Raw genomic sequence first — 27,183 nt, 5'->3', positions numbered from 1 at the left:
GATACTTAACACGCCACACTAGAGCGCTCTACCGGATGCAATAGAGAACCTCAGATATTCTATTATCTTTCGTAACGAAGTAATGACGAAACTATGACGTAGCTGTGTAACAGTTGTACTGTTATACGCGACGTATGTAGTGATTATTAGTAAGGAATTTACACGACGTATAAATGAGCTACTCAATGTATAAGACAGTTAAACGTCTGTATATAGAGTTTTTATTAGTAAGACCGTTAGTGATTAATATGAATATCAAAATTGCAATTTTAATAAAAGTCAAATTGTAAGTGCAGGTTTCCAAGTACAAAGCAATATTTATCTGGCTGTAAGTTACATCACGTTTCTCTGGCGTCTTTCTGAAAGGCTTGTGGCAATAATATGTTTATGCAAAATTATTAAATTAATTGCTTAATAGCAATTCTGTCTCATAGTTTTCCCCAGCTTTTTTGTTATTAACAGTAAAGCACAAATTCCAAAAGATGGATCACTGTGACAAAATATTAATTTTCAGTCTTTATTAATTCATTGCAATGACAAAATTTATTGATATATAAATTCTTATTTTATTTTGTGCCTTAGCATACTACTGCCCAAAACCCATCATTTAACATACATTATACATTTACAGAGTTTATATACATATTTATAACTGGACTTCAGCATTTTCAACAATTTTTTTTTTTTTTCATTCTCTGTACCACGCAATTCTGATGAACGTCTCTTTTTAAATGTTTAGACATATATTCACCACAGAATTCGCTGTTACAAACCTTACACTTGTCAAAATATTAGTTTTTTCCAATATTAAAAAATTAATTTTAAATGTAGGTCTAATGTAATTTTTTAGCCTAGAAGAAAAAATAGTTACTAGGTAACTATAAAATCATACAAGTGATATTAATTTTCTGAAAGAGAGACTTTCTGCGTCCCGCCTCAAATGGAAGCGAGACTCGGGATTTTTATATGAAAATGAGGACATGTCCCGCCAAATCGGGACACCTGGCAACCCTACTTCCATTTCGAAATAAAAATTATTTTATGAGATACATTTCATAGCATGTTTTGGAAAGCCATTGATCTAATTTCTAATATGCTCAGTCAATTTAACAGAGTACTGCATTATGATGATAAACGATTGAAAGAATATTATTTTTGTCACTCAAATATGCAGAAATTTGATCCGAACAAATGTAACCGTCCCTCATCTTGCGGCCTGGATGGGAACGCGCCACCTAGAGATTGCCGGCCTTCCAGAAGTGTATGAATACATCGTGATCAACCCCACGGATGCAGGTGAGCTGTAACACAATAAAATACGTTGTTACTGGCCGGGTTAAAGATTTTGCTTCACAAATATTAAATTAATAACTGTCACTATCTTCACAGTGTCTGCTCTTCCAACATGACAACTTCGCCACTGACATGTTGTTCCAATAGTGTAACTCCAGTGTAATTTGCCTGCCGATATACAGCTGTCAAAAGAAGAAGTGACCGCTCTCTAGATACTAAGTTCCCTTCGGATATCTCCGCTATAATTCGGAGACAGGCGATGTTACATGTTGTCGGACCACGATGCCTGCTATTCCACGTGTTACACTTGTAGCGTAATGACAGCGTTCCGGGCTCGTATTCTTGACGTCGTGCGTTCGAACACCATCAATGCTTTTTTTTTTTTTTAAGAATGAGAGAAAATGTAACTGCTGCTGTCTCTTTTATGACTGTTTTAATAGGTCTAATTAACATCAGGTTCATGAATATATTATGCCATGACTTTATTATTATTATTATTATTATTATTATTATTATTATTATTATTATGGCATGATGGCTACAAATGGAAAGTAAAAAAAAATTATACTCAACAAAAATATATTTTGTGGCATAAACAAAACAAGCATACTTACGTCTGCCTAGAAAATTCAAACAATTAAAAGTTAAAAAAACAAACCAAAAGCCACGATTCAATATTTAGTCCATCTTTCTGCAATCTCGATCACATTTTGCAGTCGAGTGAACATGTCCTGGACGAGCTTCCACAAATCATAAGGACGTCTTGGAGGGGGATTGGGCCAGTTTTTCCGTATATTATTATGCTTCTTTACTTATGTCCCCGTGGCTCAGTTGGAAGAACGTCTGAATTCAGATGTCAACGTTTCGGGCCCAAATCCTAGTCGTTCCTTTTCATTTTATTATATTACAGGATAGTAAAATGTAATAATATAAGAAAAAAAACTAACATTAGTATTATGCAACTGTACGTATTCAAAATCTAATATTAAATATATGTTATTTATATCGCTAGAGAACATAACAGAATATAAATGATAACTTGAACATTAGTTATATCGCTAAAGAACGATAACAGAATATAAATGATAACTTGAATATTATTTATATCGGTAAATAACGATACAGAATATAAATGATAACTTGAATATTATTTATATAGATAAATAATGACAAAATAAAATAACTTGAACAAGGCTCGAACTCACAACCTTCGAATCATTAAGCGAGCACTCTACCACTACTCTACGAGACACATACATCCAGTGAGACCATAGTTCCGAAACTGCTTCTACAAGCGCGAGCATTGTGTAACATCACCGTGATCCGAAGTGGACTTAAAAAATATTCGCTGTTCACGAGTGCGGCTATTTTTTTTGACAGCTGTACGTTGGAGCAGTGTTGTCCCGTTGGTAATTTTGCATCACCTCATTCAAATCACCATTATCTGTACCACAGCATGACGGTTACAAGCCATTTTGTAAAAAAAAAAAAACACACACACACACACACACACACACACACACACACACACACACACACACACACACACACACACACACACACACACACACACACACACACACACACACACACACACACACACACACACACACACACACACACACACACACACACACACACACACACACACACACACACACACACACACACACACACACACACACACACACACACACACACACACACACACACACACACACACACACACACACACACACACACACACACACACACACACACACACACACACACACACACACACACACACACACACACACACACACACACACACACACACACACACACACACACACACACACACACACACACACACACACACACACACACACACACACACACACACACACACACACACACACACACACACACACACACACACACACACACACACACACACACACACACACACACACACACACACACACACACACACACACACACACACACACACACACACACACACACACACACACACACACACACACACACACACACACACACACACACACACACACACACACACACACACACACACACACACACACACACACACACACACACACACACACACACACACACACACACACACACACACACACACACACACACACACACACACACACACACACACACACACACACACACACACACACACACACACACACACACACACACACACACACACACACACACACACACACACACACACACACACACACACACACACACACACACACACACACACACACACACACACACACACACACACACACACACACACACACACACACACACACACACACACACACACACACACACACACACACACACACACACACACACACACACACACACACACACACACACACACACACACACACACACACACACACACACACACACACACACACACACACACACACACACACACACACACACACACACACACACACACACACACACACACACACACACACACACACACACACACACACACACACACACACACACACACACACACACACACACACACACACACACACACACACACACACACACACACACACACACACACACACACACACACACACACACACACACACACACACACACACACACACACACACACACACACACACACACACACACACACACACACACACACACACACACACACACACACACACACACACACACACACACACACACACACACACACACACACACACACACACACACACACACACACACACACACACACACACACACACACACACACACACACACACACACACACACACACACACACACACACACACACACACACACACACACACACACACACACACACACACACACACACACACACACACACACACACACACACACACACACACACACACACACACACACACACACACACACACACACACACACACACACACACACACACACACACACACACACACACACACACACACACACACACACACACACACACACACACACACACACACACACACACACACACACACACACACACACACACACACACACACACACACACACACACACACACACACACACACACACACACACACACACACACACACACACACACACACACACACACACACACACACACACACACACACACACACACACACACACACACACACACACACACACACACACACACACACACACACACACACACACACACACACACACACACACACACACACACACACACACACACACACACACACACACACACACACACACACACACACACACACACACACACACACACACACACACACACACACACACACACACACACACACACACACACACACACACACACACACACACACACACACACACACACACACACACACACACACACACACACACACACACACACACACACACACACACACACACACACACACACACACACACACACACACACACACACACACACACACACACACACACACACACACACACACACACACACACACACACACACACACACACACACACACACACACACACACACACACACACACACACACACACACACACACACACACACACACACACACACACACACACACACACACACACACACACACACACACACACACACACACACACACACACACACACACACACACACACACACACACACACACACACACACACACACACACACACACACACACACACACACACACACACACACACACACACACACACACACACACACACACACACACACACACACACACACACACACACACACACACACACACACACACACACACACAGTAAGCGTTAGGCCTGTGCCCTTAATCACACTACTTACGCACTGGTCACCGATGTACACAATAAACACCTGCCAGACATGAGCCGCATCACCCAATGACACTGGAGCTCTAAGGTACAGTTTAACAATTTTTGGCTTCAAACTTTAAAGGCGAGTTCCATTTTCATAAGCCATGTTATAGGCCTATAGGGGTTACGGGCAATTGCGAAAAGCCGCATTCCGCACCAGTTAAGTCTACTATGATCTCATGCTTGGCAACTTCAGAAAGTTTCACCACGATTTTCATCGGGAGGTCCAAAGTCTTTCCTTGAGATTCATCTACGCTTCTGGGCATTAGCAGCATTTATGAGCCATGCCTCTAAAGTCGGAGAGAATAACTGAATTTTAAGGGCCCTGCCATTGAACAAAAAATATTAATATAAAAATTCGACATGATTAATTTCCATCACAAACGTTATCATCGAACGAGATGATTCCAAAAATTTATCTCTGTAACATATCTGAAACACATTTCACGTTAACCAACGCTGTTCACACAGTTGGGCGAACAGACTAGCCACTTGTATGTGCAACCTTAGACAAAAAATACTATGTCCTGTAGTGTGAATATTTGTGTAAATTTAATTCGGGCTGCGACCGGTTCACATGACTGGGGAACAATGTTTATTTTGCACCTAATTTGCCTATTGAATATATGTGTTACAGATTAGTTACACACTTGCTTTTTAAGCAGACAAAAGAAGCAACAAACAAAACAAACAAAGGAACAAATCGATGTGTGGCTCTGTTGGAGACACAGTCTTGAGTTTTTCGTGAATATGTCCGGCTTAAATAGACAGATCTAGCCTAGAACTTTCGTTTGTCACCAAAATCAGAGTGCTAGCACTTCGCAGTTACGAGATAGACTGCTCGAACATTTTCGCCCACGCCCAAAATGGCCATAAGTCGCCGCGGGCTCCCACCAGCGTCTCGCGCATGCGCGGTGGGAACTCAAAGTTACGCTCGCATCGTATTCCCGACCGTACGGGACCACATTAATTTCAATTGTGTTATTAGTTATGCAGTTATATTGGGTATGACAGCCGGTCATTATTTTGTCTAAGATTATACATTGCACAATGAGGACAAAATTACTGACTCTAGGCATGTTCCTGGTGAACTACGACCCGCACAACTGGAATCTGCTGAAGCGGGATTTCTCCCAGCTACCCGTCAGGACGCGCGCCAAGCTGATGAACGACGTGCTGCTGCTGGTTCGTGGTGGAGAGCAGGACTACGTGCTGGCGCTAAACTTGACGCTGAACTTGTTCGACGAGACCGACTGCTCCGTCTGGACGCCACTGTTCAAACATCTGAGCAACATTGAGCCCCTGTACTCCTTCACACCCGTGGAGGAGAAGCTCAACGTAAGTTTTTTTTTTTTTTTTTTTTTTTTGCAATTCATTAAGTCAATGACGGAAAAATAATAAATCCACTTAATTGAATGCCAACGTAAGTGGTTCTGTCTCGTGACTATTTTCGCCATAAAATTTCAAGCAGTAAATTGCATATACATAGGTTTGTCAACTTGCTAGCAGCCACCGGCGTAGCTCAGGCGATAACACGTTTGCCTGCTGAAGACAATCTCACATGCGTCTCCGCTTGCGTGATTACAAACTCCAACTTCATCTTAAACCAGACGATTGCCACAAGAGAGCTGATTTCGGTGCTGAGGTGATTCGCCATATTGACGAAAATCAGCACGCACTGCACTTTACGCTGTGGAGTCCATATCTCGACTGACAAGAACACGACTGATGCATAAGATGTCCTCATTCCGCTTCTGAGATTACGCGGCAGGTGACGCAACAACGACCTTCCAAGTGTGACTGAACAAGTCTCGGAGATTGCCCTTTACGTTACAAAATCACAATGTAGATCCCACAATTCTCGCATTATTCGCTCTCATTTATGCATTATGAATAAGTGTATTATAATGTTTTTATATCCTACTAGTTTTGAAATAATTTTGCATTATTATATTGACATTTGACAGTATATTAATTGCAAAATTATATTCTAGCATCTATTATGTATCTTTCTTTCGTTTGTTTTGTTTTTTCTTATTATATATTTTGTATATGTAACAATGTAAGTCACTTATAATTGGAAGCTTGTTTCTGTTGGTGGTGGATTTAAAATAAAATAAAATAAAATACCTTTAGCCCGGTCAACGTGTGCAGAACTGTACGTGGATGATAGTACCAATTTCCCTATAGTGGGAAATCAGAAAAGAAATAAGAAGCGTGATTTTTTATTTGCTCTGCATGTGGAATGTGAGGTATTAAATAAGAAGAATAAAGTTCAGGTTGTCTCTCAATGGCACAAACTATCCTGTTGAGAAAAATATGACAGGGGCCTAGGTTCCTGATATCATTCTAGGAGAACTGAACAAGTGAATCCAATCATTTTCGATACTGCTGTTCCTTTGAGCGATAGATCTCACTAGCACCACACAACGCACACTTACTAGGCACTTGATCAGCAATTGAGACTCGTTCAGATATGGTTTCTTGTAAATAGTTCTCTTAATCTAGTCGACCTGGTTGGCAAGTTGGTATAGCGCTGGCCTTCTATGCCCAAGGTTGCGGGTTCGATCCCAGGCCAGGTCGATGGCATTTAAGTGTGCTTAAATGCGACAGGCTCATGTCAGTAGATTTACTGGCATGTAAAAGAACTCCTGCGGGACAAAATTCCGGCACATCCGGCGACGCTGATATAACCTCTGCAGTTGCGAGCGTCGTTAAATAAAACATAACATTTTTTTTCTCTTAATCTATCACAAAATATTTAAATATCCGGTAATTTCATCACTATAGATCTTTGTTATTGTAGGTTTAATTTGAAACTCAGTAAATACAAAAATATTCTTTGTTCTTAACTTCTATGATAAAATGTCTAGCTTTCATTAATCAGGTAATCTTGTCGTACTTTAATTTTTATTGTAATTGTAATTGTAAATTTAATATTGATTGTAATTTTATTGTTCATATTATAGTTGTAATCCCCTGGTAGAGGGGCAGAGAAGGCCTGATGGCCTTATCTCTACCAGGTTAAATAAATAAATAAATACTAATACTAATACATGTGGATCCTAAATTCTCTTCTGTTCCGCAGGCGTATTTGCGCCTTCTGCTAACCCACCGCTTCGATGCCATGGTACAACCGGACTTCGAGAGTGACAACGATTACAGAAACTGCTGGAACCAGGCAAAAGAGCAGCTGTACAAATTGGGCTATCAACCACACGTCGACAAGGCACGTGAGCGTCTGCAAGAAATCATGCCAATATTCCTTGTCAACGACACTAACTCGGGGTAAGCTGTACCTGTTGACTCAGATTAATATTACGCACTCTCTGGCTGTCACTTTGTCTAAAAAATCCGAAGAAGTTAGTCTCTTGAGAAAAGAGCAGCGCGAAATTATATTCTAGATAGGTAATAGAAGCGACTGTTAGTTAGGGAGCAACTGGAGTAATATTAGAGGGAAAATTCTAGTTGCATGAGGAAATTGTCTTATATTTTCTTATTGTTCATGAGTTTTATATTTATCCCGTCTCAAAAGCTCAGAGACAATCCTGGGAACTAGATCTTGGGAATGGATCTTACTGATAGTCTCCCTCGCCCTTAACTTACACGTACATTCTTAATGAAGAGTCCACTGCAAGAATGATGGATGTCACTTTCTTGTCGAAAATGAACCAAGACTGTCAATGCATAGCTTAAGACATATATGTAGAATGTACATACAGAGTTATATGGCATTAACACTGATAGTCATTGTCCAGTAATGATCGGAAAATCACAGTTAAGCTTTGAGCGCTAAGCATTTCAAACTTTCAATTGCTTCTCCTGCAAAATGTATTCCAAATAACATCCATCATTCTTGCAGTGGACTCTTCAAATGCTTTGAATTTATGTTCACAAAGCCGTACTTATAACTTATTTCAGAAGTGGATAATTGCATCAAAAATGCATCAAATTTTGACGTTATTTTCTCACAATGCATGTACTCATATTTTGTGTGAATCTGTATGTTTGTATTAACAGTACAAAAACATCACTCTTTTTGTTCTGACAGGTGTTGGTTACATCATGAAGAACCGGTGTTCATGTAACTTTTCTCGTATTTTCTTGTGTCTGTAACAAGGTATTCATTTGGGTGCATTTGGTAACACGAAAAAACCTATTCCAGCATTCTGTATGCATCTCGAATTCCAGTTGATCTTGCTGGGATTTTAAGTAGGATTATAATTCTGAAATGCAGGCGTTATCACTGCAATGCATTGTTGCAGAATGGTTGTGTTCTGTCCTGAGTTCATGCGGAACGACTCCGAAGACTGGTTGGCACGCAACACAGAGCTGCACTACTTCTTGGACTCCCAGCGCGAGACGAAGCCCTTCCTGGAGCGCAGCCTGGCCAAGTGCCCCGGCTACTCGAGTCTCGTCGAGAGGTGAGTTACACCAACACACATCGGGTGCGATGAGCCCCATGATCTTCAGCTCCTAATGGCATATTAGTAAACATTCACAGAGTTTTCTCTCTTCTAAGGAGGAGGTACCCGAAGGCTTGCACTGCAGCCTGAGGCTTATTGTGCTTACCATTCCTATGGCCGTGTGCACCATTCTCGATCATCTAGCCCGTTTATCAGCAATCACGGAAACATGGTTAATTCTTGACAATGGTCAAGTTACAGATGCGGTGCACCGACATTTTCCCTCGATCAACTCAGTACCGTCAGCTGACGGTACGCTCTCTTGTGAAGAATCATCTGAGCGCTAGGTTTCCGCGTATAAAACAGCGAACGAACGCACTCTGTCAATTATCTCTTCGTTTTTGTTTGTCGGACTGCTTTCAAACATCCTCGCAGTTTTCAAATAACAAGTTTCAATAATCATGGAAGAAAAAAAGAAAAGAGCACCGAACTTCTCAGAGTTCGAAGTGGGAATTCCTTTAGAACTCGTCAGCAATTATGGATCCATATTACAGAATAAAAGTACTGACGAAAGTTCTCTAAGAGAAAAGCAGGCTACCTGGTTGGATTTAACCTCACAATTCACATGAGTTATACGTGTTTACATAATTCCACATAATTTGGGGAAAATTTTAGAACACGGATTGCACCTACCAAATTATGTCTTAAAATTTTTAACGTAATTTATACAATGGTTATTTCATATTATTGATAATAATTGGGAAAATTTCAGTATACGGATACCTCACTGACAATTATCTTGAAATAGGCTACTAAAAAGAGCAGATTTGTATGTGGTTTGTCGAATGCTCATCATCTTGCTTACGAAAAGACACATTTCAGTGCCAATAAATTATTTGGGAAAATTTCAGTATACGGATACCTCACTGACAATTATCTTGAAACAGGCTACTAAAAAGAGCAGATTTGTATGTGTCTGTCGAATGATTATCATCTTGCTTATGAAAAGACACATTTCAGGGCCAATAATTTATTTGGCAAAATTTCAGTGTACGGATACCTCGCTAACAATTATTTTAAAATTAAAAAAAAAAAAAAGAAAAAAAAAACAATTCGTCTGTGTATGTCGAATACGCATCATCATGCACACGAAAAGGAAGTTTTTAGTGCCAATTTATTTTGTGTGCACAAGGTTGGAATTTTGGAGTAAGAGGGAAAGGAAAGTATCCTTGTTCTGAAATTTATCCATTTATTTTTTGTTCACAAGGTTGGAATTTTGGAGTAAGAGGGAAAGGAAGGTATCCGTGTAATTTCTCTTAATTCAATCGTAAATAGCCTAATTGTCCAAAACGTCATGTAGGTCCCAATAGCTTCAAACGGCAAATCTATAGCTAATAAGTGATAATCTCGCATTCTACAAAATGGTCATTTAGTTTGCTATATTATTACCGGCATAGAATAACTACTTTATTATTATGTTAACAAAATTGGGCAATTAGGCCTAAATAATATTTTGTCCTCAAGTAAAGTCCCGATCTTCCAAAGCAGAAACATATATAAAAAATTAGTCTATTTTGAGAAAAAAGAACATTTTTATTATTTATCTACAAACTTACTCTTTCTACAATAACACCAATTCTGTTATTTCCGCAGTGATTTGCGTGTTCAAGATACATAATTTCATCTTCAATTCCAACAAGTACGTCAAATCGTGCCGCCATTTTGGTTTTCTCGACTTGACCATGTTCAATTCAAGATAGTCGGTCCCACACCCGTGATCAAATTTGATCATCATCAACTCGCTTGTTTAACTTTGATCGAGATTGATACTCCGTAAATTGGCGTTGAAGATGGTCAAGTGCCGACTTAACCATGGTCAAATTTTAATCGAGAATGGTGCACACGGGCACTATTCTGTGAATGATTGGGTAGCAGAACGGCCGCGCTCTTGTACAAGTACAGCACGCCACACCGTGAACTTAATTCTAACTATTGTATGGATGAGAATATGTGAATTAATGATGGTGAAATGAGTCCGAGATCCAACCCCGAAAGTTACTAAGTAATTCTGCTTCAATTGGTTGAGGGAAAACTCCGGAAAACCCCCAACCAGGTAACTTGTCCCAATCAGGATTTGAACCCGGGTCCGCTAGTTTCATGGCCAGGCGTGCTAACCATTACTCCACAGCGGTGGACTTCATCTCATATCTACAATGTATGTAACTTTAATTCTGTACGGAAAGCGCCAGCTCTAGTAATAAATTATTGCTTCATTATTATTTCCTAAGGGTCCGTATATTCCCTTTCTTCCCGCCACAATCTGAACACACGCTCTCGTCATGAAACAATACTGACAATACCATCCCATCGCACTTCCTCATACTCATCTTCTTTCACAATAGCCCTGCCAAGACTCTGGAATTCGCTACCTGCTAGCATCAGAGACTATCGAAATAAAATGGAATTCAAACGCAAACTTACTGGGCACTTGGTCAGTAATTGATTTCTTATAAATGGTTTCCTTAATCTATCACAAAATATTTCAATATCCAGTAATTTTAATCACTATACAATTTTGTTATTCTAGATTTAATTTGTAATTCAGTAAATATAAAATATTCCTTGTTTCTCTATGATAAATTATTTAGCTTTAATTAGTCAGGTAATCTTTTCGTACTTTGATTTTATTGTAATTGTAAATTTAATACTAATTGTAATGTTATTTGTAATTGTAATTATAAATTTAATACTAATTGTAATTTATTGTTCATATTATAGTTGGAATCTCCTGGTAGAGGGGCAGAGAAGGCCTGACGGCCTTATCTCTACCAGGTTAAACAAATAAATACTACTAAATACTAAATACTATATTCCCACTGCTTTATTAGTATGAGTGGAAACTTTAGGATTTAAATCATCGTAAGAGGTTTTACTGATGCTTCAAGATAGTTAAATAAGCTAACTTGTTCAATAATGTTACCCTCAACTTCTAGTTTACATCTTCGAGAGCATTTATTTAATGTTAGGCAATTTATTGGTTTTCCTGGTGGATACTTCATGCTATATTTTCTACTAACAGTGCTAAATTTGTGAATAAGTCGCTGCAGATCATCTTCATTTTCGGAAATAAGCACAGCAGCTTCAATATAGCACATAGGTGTCCAAATGCCTGTAGAACCAGGAAATATTGCACGTCAACCATGCTCTGCTAAGGTCAATAACTTTCCATATTATAAAATAGGAAAAAACGACCTTAAAGAGTATGTGCTGCGAGTTGCTTACGCCAGGGGTTACCTCGTACGAGTTACAATTGGACATCTATGGTGTAGCATATAATTTATATTTCTTTTGTTCCCCTTCTATATGCTTTTTCACATCCAACTTCATATTTTATAAGCTGATCCATTATTAAACTGAATAATAGTGAGCTCAACAAGTCGCCCTTTCGAATTACATTTTCTACTTTTATTGATTTTGTAATGATCTGCTTAGTTTTAATTGTCGTTGAGCTATATGTAATGTGAACTGGGGTAAGTGTAAATTTGGGGCAAGTGTAACCCGTGCGATTAGACGCAAAAAAGTCGAGTTTGAAAAGTGGGGCCAACTATCGAATATTCACATTACTAGAAGCTACTTCACATAAATATATTCTTGAGTGGAAATATTTGGGCGCCCAAAACATAAAATTCTGATTCTGTATGTTTTTAATCTTTCAATTTGTCTTAAGCAAACGTTCTTAGGCACATAAAAATGCTTTTTATTTAGTTTGTGTGTCATTTTGCCATTTAAATATTTGCAGTGTATTAAGTACCCAAAATATAAAATTCTCGTTCTATGTGTCTTGATTCGTTCAATTTGTCTTAAGCAGAAGTTCTTACGAACATAAAGCATGATTTTTATTTAGTTTGTGTGTCACTTTTTCATTTAAATATTTGCAGTGTATTAAGTGTCCAAAATATAAAAGTCTCGCTCCATGTGTCTTTTCATTGTATTGTGTATTCTTTTGTATTGTGTATTCTTATTGTGTTGTGTATTGTTTATATTGTGTATGTCACTGCCACCGGGTGCTTGCTCGCTTGCAGTGTAAATAACTACATACATTCATTAGTTCAATACTGTGGTGTTCGAGTAAAGGGGGGGTTAAATCCCCAGACGAACACGCAAGTTGAATTATACAAGTGGGTGTCCAAAAATCAAAAGAATACTAGAATTTGATGAGTTATATTTGTGTAGAAAATTATTTGCAATAAGGTCCGGTGTTTAATTTTCATTTATCTCCAAACTCATTATTATGACTTATCACTCTTTACCCAAAAACACAGAATTTGTCTTAAGCAAGAGTTTTAGGAACATAAAAAAATACTTTTTATTTAGACTGTGTGTCATTTTCTCATTTAAATATTTGCAGTGTATTAAATTCCCAAAATATACAATTCTAATTCTATACAGAATGTAATGTTCTTTCATATCCACTTGCCCCAAGATATACTACGATCTTTTCTGCAGAAAAGTAGGTGTACTAGTATACACCAGTCCCAACATAGGGGGCAAGTGTAACCTATGAGCCGACAAATATGTTTTGCGTTCGTGGATCTCAACTAAATAACGTAATTTTTCTTCCTTTTCACCATAGTTAGGTAAGGTACTGATGGTCACCTGTTAAAATTTTAGACAAATTTTAATTTCAATTCAGCAAGTTATTATTTGCCAAAGTTGAACTATTACATTCATGGATTCCGCTTACTCCAGTTCACTTTATAAATATTTCTTATTAAAGCAAAGAACTTCTGATACTAAATGTTCTTTCAACTCTTGTATTATGTCTTATAATAACAGGTATCCCATAAAATTGAGTTAACGGGTTTGAACATTGAATGTTCCTTTGTCTAACTGGACTTTGCGTGCAGGGTATTGAACCAGACGCTGGATGACAACACCGTGCTCACAACAACTGACTGGTATGGCATTCTGAACTTTATCAGCAGCTCCTCCGAGGCTCAGAACATCAGCCTCGAGTTCTTCTTCGAGAACTACAACCAACTCAAGTACAAGTAAGTACCATCATGTTCTGCATCTGTCGGATATTCTTTTAGAACTTTAATTAGGGCAGGCACTGGCGTCAATTCCTGAAATGCGTACATGACATAATATACAGAGTGGGTCAAAAGTCGCTTTCTCCAAACACTTCCTTACATTTAATTACATTCAATTTGCATTTTACTACACATTCCTTTACAGATTTTGTTCAAAATTGAGGTCCTGTGTCTCGACACACAATTCACACGTTTAAACACTGATTTAAAGATGGTATAACATAACTCACGGTTTTAATCGATTTTCACGAATGACTGTTCGATCATCTGTCGCAGCTGATACAGATCTTGCGGTTTCTGAGCAAAAACATCATTTTTCAGAATACCCCACAGCGAAAAATCACATGGAGTCAGGTCGTATGATCTGGGTGGCCATTCATATAATTGCTGGTTCAAGAAGTACCTCACTCTTACACCAAAATGAGGTGGTACTTCATCCTGTTGCCATATTAAATGCATTTTCGAAAAACGAGGGCTGTTTTCAAGTTCAGAAATAATCACCTCTAGTAACATCTGAAGATACCTGTCGCTGGTAACTCTTCCTTCTTAAAAGAATTACTCTATGACACCTTTGCTCCAAATGCCAGTCACACCAGGAGTCTTTAATTCTTTTGAGATAATTTCATCTCGATTTTTACTGGCCAAGTAAACATAACTGTGTCGTTTTTTCATTTTTCATTTTGTTGAAGTTTTGTCCGATAAGCAAAGTACAATAGGTTATGATTGAATGGGACCGTCTAATGCTTATCTATTAATATTGTATTGATATAAGTTATTACAATTTATTGATCATGAACGTTTTCGGCACATATACAGGGTCTTTCAAAAATACGGGGCATAATTTCAGGTATGTATTTTCCACATGTAGACAATCAAAATAGTTCATTACAACATGTGTCCGGAAATGCTTTATATCCGAGTTATGGTCTTCACAACATTGAAATTCACCGGAACGTTTTTCTTTCCGCAGGCCGTTGCCGTCAAAGGAGACATTAAGAGGGCACTCTGACAGTTCATTCCGAGGCGAAGGTTACATTCAGTGTTGTGTAGGCGTTAGACTGTGCGACATGTATTCAAATCAAGAGCTGGCAGAGATACACTTCATGTACGGTAAGGCGGACGGCAATGCTGCGCTGGCTCGTCGTTTGTACCAGGAGAGGTACCCACAGCGACAATGTCCAGATCGGAAGGCATTTGTACGTCTCCATTACCGTCTGTGCGAGTATGGAAAATTTAACTCTCCTGGTTTGGGAAGGGGACGACCAAGATCTACAACTCCAGAAGTAGAGGAGGAGATTCTGGAGGCTGTGAACATGACTCCTTCTATCAGCACACGAAGGGTAGCGTTGCAAGTCAATGTTCCTCATACGACTGTCTGGAGACTGTTGAAAGAGTATCAATTGGAATCCCTTCGGAATCGAATTGTGGCATGTTCTGAGGATATACGCAATACTCCTGGAGTTTGGGATCGTGTTCGCAGGTCAATGAGACATCAATGTGAGGTCTGTATTCAAGCAGGAGGTGGACATTTTGAACATCTTCTGTAATGACAACGACCTGAGGAAAGAAAAACGTTCCGGTGAATTTCAATGTTGTGAAGGCCATAACTCGGAAATGAAGCATTTCCGGACACATGTTGTAATGAACTATTTTGATTGTCTACATGTGGGAAATACATACCTGAAATTATGCTGAGTATTTTTAAACACCCTGTATATGCCATCTTCAGATGTTAAAAGATAGTCTTAATACATACTTGATAATGCCATAATGGTAAAACATGAGTAACGGCGACATGACCGTTATATACTATTCAAATGACCTTATGAATCTATCAAGCATTATCTGCTATTGCCAAAGCTTATGTTTTATATATCTATTTTAATTGTTTTATTTAGTATGTGTGCTTAATTCATCACGAAGGGACAGTGTGTAATTAACAACGGTGTGAACATTGTAATTCATAAGGTCATTTGACTAGTATATAACGGTTATATCGCTGTTACTCATGTTTTACCATTATGGCATTATCAAGTATGTATTAAGACTATCTTTTAACATCTGATATATGTGCCGAAAACGTTCATGATCAATAAATTGTAATATATCAATACAATATTAATAGATAAGCATTAGACGGTCCCATTCAATCATAACATGTGTCGGTTCACTCTGCCATTTAGCTTATATGTGGCTTCATCGGTCCATAAAATTGTTTTCCAAAAGTCAAGATCGGCTTCATGTCGAATAACAAATCATTCGCAACCCAACACAATGAAACAAAACAACAAGACATGGCATCGAAAAAACAGCTGACGCACGAACATGGTTGTCAACCCATCACTTATTACACCAGCTATTTCTTTATTCAAGTTATGACATCTGTATATGTATACAAGTATGAACCTAAGAACGAATTTAAGAGGCATATTGGTCCGACAAGTTAGCATGTAAATGAAATAAGTATAATAAATCCTTCAATAACTGTCTATTTTAACCTAATGGGTAATACAAGAAATTACATTAGGTCATTACATAATAAAAATATGACTAGCGCTTTCGCCAATTAAATGGCATCTTCAGGTCTAATTAGCATATGGAAATGCTTTAAGGATAAAGACGTAGGTAAAAAGCAACATAATAAAATATGATAAAATACATTATGTGAGATAATTACAACATTATGAATGACTGCACAAACAGAAAGCAATGTGATAATAACTTGAAAAACTTGTAGTAATTAAACCTCATATAGAGTCTAGATCAGGGCTGGGCGTCGGGAGCGGATCCAGACTCTAAACGGGGACGCTTAATATTCATCCGTCACTGAATCAACGCTGCGCGGTGTTCAGCGGGGAAGAAAGGGGTTGAAGAGAAAACATATGGCTCCCCGTGAGAGAGTAGAATCCGCTCTTGCTGCCCAGCTCTGGTCTAGATGTTAAAATACAGAATCTGTGCCTTGAATGGAAGTCTGCAAAAACATGTGTGCAGCTTATGAGCGTAAAGATGACACGGTTAAAATGGGTAAAAAGTTGCAGCAATCATCACGACGCAAAGAATGGTAGCGTGTTATGAATCTGTAAGAATCAATAAAAAGTGTTTAAGTAAGGAAAGTAGACATGTCCGGAGCAAAAGAAAGTTATCAAGCAATAAAAAAACTTACGAAATTTTGGAGCTGTCACACCAGAACGAATCTTGAGGAAAGCGACTTTTGACCCACCTTGCATATGTTCGTTCACATGCTATCTCAAAATTTAAATTTAAACAACCCTGCCTGTTGCTATACAGTATTAATAAACAACACCGCAATATTTTTATTGAGTACAGAGGAGTCCTAGGAAAGCGACTTGAGATACAGAAATCACAGTCTACGGATTTTTTTACTTTGTTAATTAACGACGCTGTATCAACTATTAGGTTATCTAGCGTCAATAGGATATGGTACAATTTTGAGAGGCAGTAAACCCACTACTTGACTCATAATTGTTGATATTCTGAATTGTTACAGGTTCTACTTCATGGAGGAATATTGGAAAAGCCTGGTAACCCGCGTGACGGACAACATAAGGACGGAAGAAACTTTAAGCAAGGTAATGTCCACACAACAGTCTTACGTGTCCACTTCAAATATTCTAGTCTCGTTTCTAAACATCTATACCAACGGTGACCAAAGCGAGTGTCGTGATTAGATCGTGTAATCACATACATTCAAACGGGTACGAGGAGTTTCCTGTACATTACTGTGTTTCATTCACGTACTGGAGGCAAGCAGTGGCGGTATCATGTCCCTCTACAAACTGTCTCTGCAAGCAGTAAGAGGTGGTTTTGTAAAGAATGGGAAGGAGAACTTTTTTGTTGTTCTGTCGAACAAAATTTGTTTACTTTGCTCAACGGTTCAATTAGGAATATATATATATATATATATATATATATATATATATATATATATATATACTTACTTACTGACTTTTAAGGAACCCGGAGGTTCATTGCCGCCCTCACATAAGCCCGCCATTGGTCCCTATCCTGAGCAAAATTAATCCATTCTCTATCATCATATCCCACCTCCCTCAAATCCATTTTAATATTATCTTCCCATCTACGTCTCGGCCTCCCTAAAGGTCTTTTTCCCTCCGGCCTCCCAACCTCTATATGCATTTCTGGATTCGCCCATACGTGCTACATGCCCTGCCCATCTCAAACGTCTGGATTTAATGTTCCTAATTATGTCAGGTGAAGAATAAAATGCGTGCAGTTCTGTGTTGTGTAACACAGGAGTATATAGAAACATTAATTACTGCCACGCTGAATAAATTATTATTAGACATCGGATTCTAGGGCAAATGCCTATTTTGTTTCTTTAGGAGAAAAGTAAAAGTAATTATTAATGTTTGTGTTTCATGGAAATTGAAAGGTATTCAAAGAGTTTTATAGTGCCCTAAAATGCCCTAAAACGGTTATTAGAGCCTAATTTGTTAATATTCGCCTAAAAATGCCTAACTCACTGTAAAGTTTCGCATTTTACTCTTACTTTTTATAATTTATACATGCATTCGCTGCGAAATTTAAGGCATTTAAAAAGTGGAAAGTTTGCTTCACACCGGCCATGAAACCGTTGATAAAGGAAACAAAATGTTTTGAATCTCACGACACTCGCAATAGATTTCACCGAATTTAACATGTTTGGAGGCAAAAATGCCGACAAAGAACCAACCTTAGTTTTGAAGCAGGCAACAATCACAACATGTGCTGCTACCGATTCAGAGATATACTATACTATAAAAATGACTATTTTCGGTCTGAAACCGATTAGCTGTACTGCCCTTCAGAGTGTCATAAAATCACAATTTTTGGAGAAAGAGTGTTTTTGAAATATTTATGAAAAGTCGTAAAACTGCGAATTAGTAGGGTAAACCGTTACAAAATATTTAAAAGAATGGCCCTCCTAGGGTTAACACTACCAGGAAATGCAACAATAAGTGGAACTTTGTATTTTTGTCCAATTGAATCTCAATAACAACGGTTCATTTGAATGCTCGTTAACAGTTGCTCTTTCCCTCACCTTATTTGTGTTGAGAAGTTTTGAGCGGTAGGACGTTTTCCTGTGAAGTTTAACGCGATAATGCCGAAAAATATAAGTGCAAAATCTACATTGATCCGGCAATGGCTAACAGAATATTCAGAATTCACTTATGATGGAAAAATAATATTCTGCAAGATTTGTAGCAAACAGGTATGTAACAATAGTTGAAATATATAAATTCTATTCATTTTAATGAGTAGGCCTATAATATTTATACATTGACTAAGCTATCCTGAGGTATAATTCTTTTTAAGACCACTACACTTTAACCTTTTAAATTCCGATTGTTAAAGTATTTGCAGGTCATTAAAATTTTGATTGTTCGAACCCACTAACTTTGTGATAGAAATACGGGAATACAACAATTAGGATTTTATTTTAATTTAGTTTACTTTACATTTTTAGATTTCGCAAGAAAAGAAGTGCCACCTAAAGCAGCATGTGCAAGGAGCGGCTCATAAGGCTAAAGCTCAGCAGAAAAAATCAACTGCAACAAACTTTACTAACACAGCCTACTTCATCCAATCTCAGCAGCAATTTCTATGCTGATTTAACCAGAGCGTTTGTTGCTGCGAACATTCCCTGGAATGCAATTGAAAATCCGGTTTTAAGACAGTTTTTACAAAAATACTGCAAACAAAATATCCCATCTGAGTCGACCCTAAGAAAAAATTACTTAGACAGAATATACAATGAAACTTTAGCTTCCATTCGAGAGGATATAGGTGATTCTTACATATGGGTCTCTGTGCATGAAACCTCAGATCCTATGAATAGGTATATAGCAAATATGGTAGTAGGAAAACTTAGTCCTGATGGACCTTCGATTCCACACCTCGTATGTGTTAAGGAACTTTCGAAAGTGAATAGCCAAGCCATTGCTTATTTTGTAAATAAAGGCCTACAGTCTTTATACTCAGGTAATATAGACGATTCTAAAGTTCTGTTGTTTTGTACTGATGCTGCCTCATACATGGTTGCTGCAGTTCCACTTCTTAAAACATTTTATCCTAACCTCATGCATGTAACCTGTCTAGCACATGGCCTACACAGGCTTTCTGAAACAATCCGGAATGAATTTCCTCTTGTCAATTCGTTTATTTCTAACACAAAAAATGTTTTTGTAAAGCCCCATCCAGGATTTCAATATTCAGAGAGAACTTTCCAGATATCCCACTCCCACCTCAGCCGGTTGTTACACGATGGGGAACCTGGATTCAGTCAGTGGTGTATTATTCTAAGTATTTTAAAGAAGTGGTCACAGTTATTGATAAATTACCTGAAACTGATAGTGCAGCGTGTGTGAAAGCAGTGAAAGATTGTCTGAATGACTCACGAGTAAAAAACGATATTGCCTACATAACATCAAACTTTTCTTTCATACCTGCAAGCATTGAACAATTAGAACGTGAAAAACAATCTCTTTGTAGCCAAATAGCAATAGTAAAGGAAGCTCAAGTGAACATACATTCTGCTTTGGGCGAAACTGGGAAAAAAGTTAAAAATAAGTGGGACAACGTATTAAATAAGAATGTAGGATTTTCATTGTTGGAAAAAGTATCAAGAGTGATATCGGGGGAAAGTGTAAATGTTCCAGTAAGTATTGATGTTTCTATTGTACCTAATTTAAAATTTGCGCCTCTCACATCAGTTTCGGTTGAAAGAAGTTTTTCTGCTTTCAAAATGATTCTCAGTGACAAAAGGCAAAGGTTAACTGTGGAGAATTTAGAAAAAATTCTGGTGGTGTACTGTGCAGATAATTATAATAAAGTCTGAGCATGGAACTGAATTTCAATAACTTAAAATGAGTAATCTTGATATCAATAATCATTATTTCATTAGTTTCAATATATTAAATTTGTGCAGCTCTGTTTATAAATATAATATAATATAGTATTCTTTTTTAATGTTTAAACATACTTTTTTGTGCGTATTTTAGTGTATAACTAAAAATTTCAATGAAAGAAATAAGTATGATACCTTGATGTGCCTAAAATGCCTATTTTCATTAAAATAGAGCCTAATTTTACAAATTTTGTGCTTATTTTAGGCGCCTAAAACTGCAATTTTTAGTGCCTAAAATCCGATGTCTAATTATTATTATTATTATTATTATTATTATTATTATTATTATTATTATTATTATTATTATTATTATTATTACTGACCACTAAGTATATGTTTCTAGAAATTTTCTGTACGTGCATGAATATTGATATTTTTATATTTTCTTCCTAGAAGGATAAAATTATTAGGTTTTATCTCAGTTTTAATCTTCTTAATCTTTAAATGAAGGTAACTATTTATTAATTATTCATTTAATAATAATATTTTAGAAAAACTGATTCAATATTATGTGCCAACGAACTGTTAAATACCAGGAATTGATGTGTCTTAAATCATAATAAGTTTATTATTGTTAATAAGTTTATTATTGTAATACGTTTATTATTGTCATTATTGAGTGTAATTAGTTACCACTGCCACCATGTATATACCCATTGCAGTGTGAATAAATATATACATACATAGCCAGGAAGAGAAAGATGAGATAAATAAATGTAAGAAGTCAGCTACCTAACGGGGTTTGAAATATCTCGTGCTCTAAAGTCTTTTAATAGAACAGAATTTCTCAAAAGAGTGATTAAAATAGCTTAAATAACTTGTCCACAAGAAGTTTTTAATTTTGAAAAATTACGAATTTCTCGATCATGTATCGAGAGAAGAATTTAGAAAGTGTCTGATTATATTCAAGAGGAAGGTTAAAAAAAGAAGCAAGAAAAATCGTATATTATTCACTGGCTCTTGATGACAGCAGTGACATTACTGATACAGCAAAGCTTGAGATTTTTATCCGCGGGATTGATCAAGATGTTAGTACAGGAACCACCACTGGTTGTAGTTTTCATGCCAAGTGCCTTTCCTCCGCCTCCTTACTTCATAGGCTGTCTGTCGCATGTAATCACTGCAGCTCGAGTTTTGGTCACCGCTGATCTAATTTTTTTATGTTTTATTTAACGACGCTCGCAACTGCAGAGGTTATATCAGCGTCGCCGGATGTGCCGGAATTTTGTCCCGCAGGAGTTCTTTTACATGCCAGTAAATCTACTCACATGAGCCTGTCGCATTTAAGCACACTTAAATGCCATCGACCTGGCCCGGGATCGAACCCGCAACCTTGGGCATAGAAGGCCAGCGCTATACCAACTTGCCAACCAGGTCGACTCCGCTGATCCATAGATTGAGTTGCTTTAGTTACAAAGCTGTAAATCTCTGAATTATGATCATTAGTTCGTGGGCATGCTATAAAGTACAGAACAGTCCATTCATAGTAGTATTCTGCCCAAGGAAGGTATTTCATTGCAAACCCAGCTTTCTCCAATCTTTCCTATTTTTCACTTTCTTCTTAGTATCCGCATATGGTCCATGTGTCTTAATGTTTTCTATCAACTGATATTTTCTTCTGCCCCGAACTCTTCTCTCGTTCACCATTCCTTCCAGTGCATCCTTCAGTAGGCAGTTTCTTCCTAGTCAGTGGCCCAACCAATTTATTTTTCTCTTCCTTGTCAGTTTCAGCATTATTCTTTCTTCACCCCCTATTTATAGCATAGCTTCATTTTTTATTCTGTCTGTCCATTTCACACGCTCCATTCTGCTTCATATCCACATTTCAAATGCTTTTAGTCGTTTCTCTTCACTTCGTCGTAATGTCCATGCTTCTGCCCCATTAAAAGCTACACTCCACATAAAGCACTTCACTAGTCTCTTTCTTAGTTCTTTTTTTCCAGAGGTTCGCAGAAGATGGTCCTTTTCCTATTAAAAGCTTCCTTTGCGATTGTTATCCTCCTTTTGACTTCCTGGCAGCAGCTCATGTTTCTACTTATAATACGAGTATACCCCAAGCATTAGAAGCTGCCCACTTGTTCCACTGCCTCATTTCGAATTAACAGCAGAAACGTACTTTTAAATTCTGTGTAGGTTTGGTGGCACATAGTAAGAGTTAAAGATGATGAAGTACTTGGCCGTTTCTCTATATTTATTTGTCTAACTTCATTGTAACTCTATGTGTTTATATAGAATTTATTTAGTATTTCTGAAATAATACCAGTTTTTTAATATACTGTACAGTATAAAAAATCCAATTATTTTGCACCAGCTCGGATTGACTTCTTTCTCCCTAATTTTCGTATAAAGTTCATGAGGACTCGCTTTCAACTCCATTTAGATACTATTTTTCAACATAAAACACAACACTACCAACGATATGGATTGTAGACCTACGTAGTTCTGTTCACACGCAACTGACCTGAAAAAGAAGTCAAGAGGTGTTTAAAACACTTCGCTCACTGACTCTTTAAACATAGCATCGTAATATTTCGCAATAAGGGGAGCGCGTAGTGACCAGAACCCATCACGTGGGCATCTGTTTATCTCTGTAACTAGAAAAGTGACAAACATACGCAGATGAAACCTTCAGGATTGTGATCTATAATCTTTCTTCAACAATACAAGAAAAATTTCGATATCGTTATCTTATTTTTTATTTTGTAAGTCAAGAATTGTAAAAAATACTATTACTGCTTACATTATAAATATAAATAATGTGTTATACTAAATGTGACAGGTAAGACAGAATTGACATCAAGGTTATAGCTTTAGTATACAGCTGACTTCCATCCAGTACATTTAAACTTAGTCCGTGTCAATACAGTATTACACATTATAATAGCGAATCTTCATTTATGACACTTATATTACGAAAAAATTGTACAAAAAGTGTCTGAAATATCGTGGCGTTGCACAGCCAGCTGACTCAACAATTCAGAATTTTTTGTGACTGACAATTCCCAAGCTACTCCCCCTCATACCTAGTGAGGAGAAAAACATAGTTCTAAGTTAAAAACCCAACCAGATACTCGAACTCACGCCCGAGCGCAACTCCGGCTCAGCAGGCAAAAATGTTTTTTGGCCAGTGCAGTAAGTGTTAAGTTATACAAAATGTCGGATCTTTTTCACCTTGTGATTAATTCATATTACTTCATTGTTGTAGCTGAACCAGCTCTGCAAGGAACATGAGGGGAAGCTGGGCTACACGCAGTCCGTGTTCGAGGAAGCCATAAAGAAGGCCACGAAGACGATCGAATGGTGCCGCAGTAACCTCCCTGACATCAATATCTGGCTCGAGGATGTTCTGCCTCGAGCAGGCGTAATGTGACGAGTATATTAAATAGAACTCACACACGGCGCTTACATAGCTTGTTTAAAATTAATTCAGGATTGACAATCAGTTGTGGACTTGCAGACAACCCTTCCTTTCATCAGTCACAAAAGACAACCAGAAGTTGGATATTGCCATATGTCATGTTGCCAAATGTCCTCTCTTGTAATGGCTTCGCTTATCTGAATTTCTTAAATCTGATGAACTTATTAGTTAATATGTATTAGGGGTCTACTCATATTTAATTTTTGAACTTACTCTTCTCAAATGTTTTTTTTTCCTCCGTTAGAGTCTATTATGTGAGACAATAATTTTTTATAAACAGTCCGACTTGTATAACCAATTTCATCTGTAAGCAACTCTCGGCATCTTATGGAGACCTTAGCGATACTCCTACAGCTCCTAGCAAAAGTTTAAGGACACTCCTCCATAAGAAATGTTTCACACCTGTCCTTGTCATTATGTGAAACTTCCTGATGTTTATACAGGGACCAAATGCCTGTGAGAAGTGGAGTTTTTTCTACAAACTTAATCTATCTTCCAAAATGTGGCTTATATAACAGTTTTTCTGTTGTAAAAATTGCATATTTTGTAGAAAAAAATTAATTACTCCAGAATAAATAGACTTAGATCATTGAATTTTGGAATGGAGTTAGATATTATCTCCAGTCATTCTTCCACATCCTAATAATCTGAGACTTACACGTCTATACTCATTAAATTTCGATTTATTTAAATTTTTTTCAAGGAAGAAATCCAACCTTTCTACACTTGTAGCAAACTCCTCAGTTGATTACTAAAACTAGAGGGAATAAGATGATTGACCAGTATTACCAACTCCCCATGTTATAATATAAATGGCAGTGAAGGACTAGGGTTCATTTGCCGCCAATTTCAAGCTCAAGAGAATTTGAGAAAATTGCAATTTTTCCTAAAGGAAAAAAAAAACAATGTAGATTACAATGCCTACACGAACTGTCACAATTAAAAAAAAAAAGCAATAATTACGCAAGAAGTCTTTGAGATATTTCTAACTCCATCCCAAAATTCACTGATCTAAGTTAACCTATTATGGAATAATTAATTTTTTCCTACTAAATACTGTATGTAATTTTTCAACAAGTTTCACAACAGAAAAACTGTTATAAAATCCACAGTTTGGAAAATAGACAGATTGGGTTTGTAGTAAAAACTTCATTTTTCACAGGCATTTGGTCCCTGTATAAACATCAAGAGGTTTCACTTAAGTATAAGGACAGGATTGAAACATCACTTATGGAGAGGTATCCTTAAACATTTGGTAGGGGCTGTATTCTAGCTGTAAGTTTAAATGTCCTGTTCTCATCATTATGTTGCGGAATAAAAGGGATCGCGAGGTTAAAATCTTAACTAACAGCTATAAAATGGGTAAAATAGAATGATTTGAATTGAAGTAAGGGATTATAATGTATTAATGGTCATGATTATCTCTAAATAGCTATACGCACATATATTAATTGTCTAAGATCAGATTTCGCGAGTTTTCTGCTGTGAGAATCCATGACTGACCAGTCATTTGTCAATTTGATGTATATTTCAGTTGTTTTTCACAATTTTCACAGCTTACACTCAATACAAGAAATTGTTTTGTAACTATGTCATAAAGATATTTCACAAGTGTTCTGCTAATTCACCCACACTTATTTATTATTTTAATTTTTTCCTGTAACCACTATAGGTTTTCATAGTGAAAGAGTACATAATACAATGAAATAATATGGAGTAAATGACTGGTAAAACTATGAGGGAGGAAAGTCAAGAGAAATATATTGCCATAAATTAGTTTAGGAAAAACGGTCCTAATTTTAAGTAGATGGTTCTCTAGACATATTTTCCGCGAAGAAAGGAATAAGCTTATATGAGTCACACTTCTATGTGTTATAGATCTGATCAATTTTTTAATTCGATATTCAAAATTCGAAATACAAACTATATTAGGCTATAGGCTTACTTCTGGCTAGACGAGTCAAAATAACCTGGTACATTTTCATACTTTTCAAAAATATAATCATATAATTCATACAGCTAATCGGCGATGTAGTCTATGCATTGGGAGGAGAAAGGAATTTACCACACTACCCCATTATCTCCTGGCTTAGTTGCCTC

At 37.5% G+C, this 27,183-nt stretch overlaps 1 protein-coding gene across 1 annotated transcript; it reads left to right on the top strand.

Annotated features, from left to right (window-relative positions):
- Positions 1-1,201: 1,201 nt before the first annotated feature.
- Positions 1,202-26,706, top strand: LOC138716350 (aminopeptidase N-like). The gene is made up of 7 exons (XM_069849338.1): positions 1,202-1,296; positions 6,314-6,576; positions 8,327-8,526; positions 9,504-9,662; positions 14,552-14,695; positions 18,246-18,327; positions 24,871-26,706. Exons 1-7 carry the CDS (start codon positions 1,221-1,223, stop codon positions 25,033-25,035), a joined length of 1,089 nt encoding a protein of 362 aa, XP_069705439.1. The 5' UTR covers positions 1,202-1,220; the 3' UTR covers positions 25,036-26,706.
- Positions 26,707-27,183: the final 477 nt, after the last annotated feature.

Source organism: Periplaneta americana, chromosome 16 (assembly GCF_040183065.1).
Source record: "Periplaneta americana isolate PAMFEO1 chromosome 16, P.americana_PAMFEO1_priV1, whole genome shotgun sequence".
Lineage (NCBI taxonomy): Eukaryota > Metazoa > Arthropoda > Insecta > Blattodea > Blattidae > Periplaneta > Periplaneta americana.
The sequence above is the reverse complement of the archived record's forward strand: the minus strand, read 5'-3'. Positions and strand labels throughout refer to the sequence as shown.